At 49.4% G+C, this 5,536-nt stretch overlaps 1 gene segment (V, D, J or C); it reads right to left on the bottom strand.

Annotated features, from left to right (window-relative positions):
* Positions 1-3,838: 3,838 nt before the first annotated feature.
* LOC109378687 (immunoglobulin heavy variable 1-2-like) lies at positions 3,839-4,329 on the bottom strand. The segment is given in 2 exon segments: positions 3,839-4,155; positions 4,240-4,329. Coding segments are annotated over 2 exon segments (363 nt in total).
* Between the last annotated feature and the right edge of the window lie 1,207 nt (positions 4,330-5,536).

Genomic DNA, 5,536 nt, shown 5'->3' with positions numbered 1-5,536 from the left:
TTATTATCTATCTGTCTGTAACTCTTTTCTTACCAATTGTCCATTTGTTTCTTTGTAGTAGCTTTAATGATGCATATTTGACCATAGTAAACGGCACAGGTCAGCAGGATGCAGGTATCACCTGAGTCTGTAGTCATTGTATTGGCCCTGGAAGCAAGGAGCACACGCAGCAACAGCCCCACCCACTGTCCTAACTGGGTCCTTCCCAGTGTCCCACCTGAGGACCTGTGGTGATGCCCAGCTCAGGGCTCCTCGTGCAGGTGACTAACAGGCACGGAAAGAGCCACCGTGGCAGGGACAAGGGACCTTGTCAGTAGTGTGGGGCTGTGATTTCACAGAGGGGGAAGGAACATGTTTAACTCTCAGTGAACCCACCAGGGTATATTTGAACTGCTCAATTTCAATGACATGTGGACCAGTGCTGATCTCAGTATATAATTGAGTGAATGATAACTCAATCTACTGGTGTGTGAACATAGCAGTGGGAAGATGTAAATATATGTTGTCAGCCCCACTGTATTTAGTGAAATGTCCACATGCATGTTACTCAAAGCAGAGAATTAAAATAACCCCTTAATTCTCCTCTGACACCCACTGACTGACAATCCACCAGAATCTCCAATTGGTCAATATTATAAATTAGATCCCTAATTGTGTTTCAAAGTCGATGTCAGTTCTGAACAACTGCATGGCTGTCCTCACCGGCCTGCAGCGTCCCCACAGCATGTAACTGCCATGTGGAAACTGTCCCCTGGGTCTCCACCAGGAGGTTGAGGAGGAGACCTGACCCCACCTCCCATCACCGTCAGGCCCAGACCTCAGTGTTTGCCTTCCTGAGCCTGCAGATGCTGAGCTCTGCAGGCAGCTGGACAGCAGTGAGGGGCAGGTGTTCTCTTCTTCCTGGGGAGATGGCCATAGGGTCTGGGGACACACATCCCCCTGGGAAGGGACCCCTGGCTGCACGTCCTGTAAGAGTGCTCTTGGTGTTCACGCTGATGGTGGTGCCCTCACCCTGGGTACTTCTGGCTTCCTGACCTTCAAGGAGACCAAGGAGACGGAAGTGTTGAGAAGATGCTTTTCTTTCCCTGGGACTCGGAGACCCTGAGACGTTATAGAGAGAGTCATGGAGCTGGTGGAGGGGCTGTGGGTTTCAGGAACCACAAGATCCATTTACACAGGGTCTCTCTGTCTAGACAGTAATCAAAAAGCTTCAAGAAGTTAATATAATAGAATAATTGTTGAAATAAATTAGTAAATTCAGAATACCCGACTTCAGGAGGAATGTTGTTATTTAAGGTTATTTATCTACGAAACATAACTCACTGCACTAACAAACTCATGGTTATTACCATGATTATAGGAGGTAAAGGCATCGCAGTGCCTGGCCCTGGGCAAGTGTGCACATTACCATAATGACAGTGTGTTCTAAATAGGAAAGTTCAGGACGGGGAGTACAGTCAACAGCATTGTAAAGACTCTAGGTAGTGTCAGATATGTAGTCGTCTATTGGGGTTCCCTTCATAACTGATATAAATATCTAACCACTATGCTGCAAACCTGCAAGTAATATAAAATAATATTGAATATCAGTTATATTTTGAAAAGTAGTAACACGGATGTGTAGAGCAGCATGGGGAATACAGTCAGTAATGTTCTAATACAGAAAAAGGAGGACAGTTCTGTGTTTCCAGGACGTTTGGAAAACATTTTCTACTGCGCGACTGTCAGGAGGAGGTTGACAGAGCATGGAGACCAAACCCTGACAGGAGAGCATCCCTTAGCCAACTCCCCCAGGGGACAGGAACGGAGTGCGTCCTGAGCGCCCCCTGGTGGTGTGTGTGCTCCTTTGGTCCAAAGTCCCTGCCGACAGACTGTATCCCCTCCCTTTATCCAGCATCAGTGTGGGACCCTTCCAGGAAAAGTGCTATATACTGTCCTGTTCACAGGATGCTTCATGCTAGTAGTTTCTTATTACCTGACCCCTCCATTTTATCTCTTTGAAATGCAAATGTGCCTAACTCTTATTCTATGCCTGCCCTGCAGCTGTATTTTGATGACAACTTGTCTTCTAGTGTCACAGGTGTACAGACAGAGAGGATTTTACACCAGGATGTACCCACCCAAATTGTCACCCATACCTGATTCAGAGATGAGATTTGGGACTTTTGAGATGATGTCACTCAGATACATTTTAGGGTTGATTTCATGTTTTAATGACTTAGCATTTGGGGGGATGTTGGGATGTGCTAAATTTAGTTGAATGTGGGCTGGATGTGAATCTATGGAGGGATGAGGGTGGCCTGAGATGGTCTGAGTCATGCTTGGACCCTGTGAGTGTCATATGGGAAAAGGGACTTTGTGATACTTGGTTCATTTAGGCACCAGCGGAAGAAATGATTTTCCTGTGTTATCTGAGTGGCTCCTAATTCAAGCACAGGTATTCATGGCAGAGGCAGGCAGAGGGAGACTAGACACCAGGAGGAGAAAGCAATGTGACCACGGATGGAAGGCGACTTCCTCCTGGCTGTGGCGTTGGAGAAAGAGGACGTGGGAGCAAGGAATGCACCTCTAGAAGCTGAAAAATAAAAATAAACCGTCCTTACCAGGTCTATTCCATCTGGGCTGATGTAAAAGTTCCATATCCTGGGCACAATATAAACAGCAAACATTTACTTCCCACAATTTCGCAGGTGGCAACCCAAAATCCAGGCCCAGCATGGTCACACTGGTGAGCCCTCTGCCTGGCTCACATCCGGTGGCTTCCTGCTGTGTCTCACAGGGTGGGAGGAGCACAAGCTCTCTGGGGCTCATTAGAGAGGCTCTGATCACCTTCCTGAGGGAGGCGACCTGATGCCTGAGCCCCTCCCAAGATCTCACCTGCTAACACACCCCTCCCTGAGGGCTACGATTTCAACACACAAATGTGGGGGGAACACACGTTTTCAGAGCACAGCCGTCGGTCAGACCCTCTGGGGCGTGTGTGGTCCTGCCAACACCTTGATGTTGTCCAGTGAACCTGACCACATGCTCTGAGCCCCAGACTGTGAGGGGATCAATGTGAGGAGATCTGAACCCCAAGTGCGTAGTGATTTGATGCAGTTGTCCTGGGAAAGTAACACAGGCTGGACGTGAGTCTCATGTCATCAGCTTCTCCCCATGCTGCTCCCTGTTGTGTGAGGACTCCCAGGGCTCCCCAGGGACAGGGACACCCACAGGCTGGGGCCTGAGGGGAGGGGCCTCTTCAGGAAGTCACCCCTGCAGGAGGGGCTGAGGGGACGGTGACCTCACGTAGACTGTGCTTGAACCTGGCACACATGTGAGCCATGATGTTGCCACTATGTGTCGAGATGGTCCTCCCAGATGTCACGTGTGTGTTGCTTGACCACAGGTGGGAAGTCAAAATTCATAATTCATTTCTGTATTCTCTTTTTCCCAAGCACAGTTCCATTATTCAGAAATATTGGAAACTGAGAGAACTTTCTAGAGAGACTCTCAAATCCAATCCCAGAATCCACCTCCAACCAAGATTTCACAGATGAGGCCTGAACTAACCTTCCTCATTCAGAGAACATGGAGGCTCCAAGTGTGCCCTCTGCAGGGACAATGACACGTGATGGGGTCTGTTCAGGAAACATTTTTCCTCATAGCTCCTTGCAGGACGTTTGGACACTGGAATCCTTTCCCTGAATGACTGATGTGCACGTGAGAGCCTCACTCCTCGTCTCAGGGTCCTGACTCTGTGTGAGGAAGTCAGGAGACTCATCATCCCGGTCACCTCCTCAGCCCCGCACAGCTGTCCCCTCCCTCAGGGTTTGTGACACTCTCAGGATGTGGCTCATTACACTGTGTGTCTCGCACAGTAATACACGGCCGTGTCCTCAGGTCTCAGGCTGTTGATGTGCAGATAGGCCGTGCTGACAGCGGTGTCCAAGGAGAAGACAAATCGATCTGAGAATCCCTGGGCATACGTTGGTTTTTCTGTGTTTGTGTTGCTGAATCCCATGCACTCAAGCCCTTGTCCCGGGGCCTGTCGCACCCAGTGCATCCAGTAGCCAGTGAAGGTGTATCCGGAAGCCTTGCAGGACACCTTCACTGAGGCCCCAGGCTTCCTCACCTCAGCCCCAGGCTGCACCAGCTGGATCTCGGAGTGGACACCTGTGGGAAGGAGACAGGAGTGGGTGGGAACCCCGTGACTGGCCCAGGTCCCCTCATCAGCCCAGGGACTTGGGAGTCCCTTACCTGTAGCCACTGCCACCAGGAAGAGGACTCTCCAGCTCCAGTGCATGGTGAGGGCTGTGCTGTCAGGACGTCTGTGGGGGAGCGTGTGGCTGTGGGGCAATGCTCTCAGGACACAGACATGTCACCATTTAATCCCGCCCACCTCATATCATTTGCATATTCATGAGCAGAGGGCTTCACAGCAGAAGACTTGGCCCACCTAAGAGAGAAGCTGGATGACACAGGGACCATGGTCAGTGGGTGTCTGAGGGTCCACGTCCTAATCCTTGTTGGAGGAATTGTGTCCCCTGCCAGGTCCCTGAATCTGTGCAGACAGAGCACCTCCTACTGAGGAACAAGCCCCCTAGGATGCGATTCACACTGTGAAGACCCCTTTCAATGACACATGGAGACCACCTGAGTCTGTTTATTACTTTAATCTGAATGTCTCATCCAGCAGTCAGTGTGTGTGCAATAAATTTTTTAAAATCTCAAATTCGTAAAACCATCCTAGTCATCCAGATTGTTCCTATTAAGACATCTTGAAGTCCTAGAAACCCCATTTTATATTTGATTTTACTGTCCATTGTGTTTGGTAAATTCTCCCAATAGAATAGGACATTTATAGACTTCAGCAGTCCTTGCACAACTCTTTTTTAGGTGTTTTTTTATAAAGAGGAAGGAAGCCCCAGGCCCTCAGAGGAAGCCCCTCCCCTTCCCCTCCCCACCTGCTCCTGGGGCTGCAGCCCCTGCTGGGTGGGTCCTGTCTGGAATCACAAATCGTGGCCTCTAGTGTCTCTCGTCCAGTGTTAAATGTCTGTGCCCTGACCTCACAATGCTCCCTCAGGGACACCATATTCTTTTGACATCATATATTGAAATAATGAGTTTATGTTACTAAAACCCAATGACTGTTCAAGGCAGACCTCAAGCAAGGGCTTTATGAAACCCCCTGGAGCCCTTTTTGTGAAGCTTCCAAATCCACTGACAAAGTTCTAAGTCCAGAATCTCGCGGGGGTTTTTGAGGCCTCTTACCTCCGTTAGGTTCCTCTGGTTGAAGGTGACGCCTGGGAATCCCTGTATTGTCTCACAGCCCTCTCTACCTTTGGTAGTCAATAAATTAAACACACACAGAGTGTACAATTTTAGCATTAATGGTGCTCTAAATTGTCCTTGTCCCCTCTACCTAGTTCATGGGCCGTCCCTCACTCTGACCCCAGGCCTGGGTGTGTGACTTCTCTTGTAAATGGAACCCCAGGGAATGTGACACATGAACAGACTTGGGAAGAACCTGCACCCTGGCTCTGCTTTTTCTCAC

The sequence above is a fragment of the Hipposideros armiger genome, unplaced genomic scaffold (assembly GCF_001890085.2).
Source record: "Hipposideros armiger isolate ML-2016 unplaced genomic scaffold, ASM189008v1 scaffold_2525, whole genome shotgun sequence".
Classification (NCBI taxonomy): domain Eukaryota; kingdom Metazoa; phylum Chordata; class Mammalia; order Chiroptera; family Hipposideridae; genus Hipposideros; species Hipposideros armiger.
This window is presented reverse-complemented; position numbering and strand designations above follow the sequence as displayed.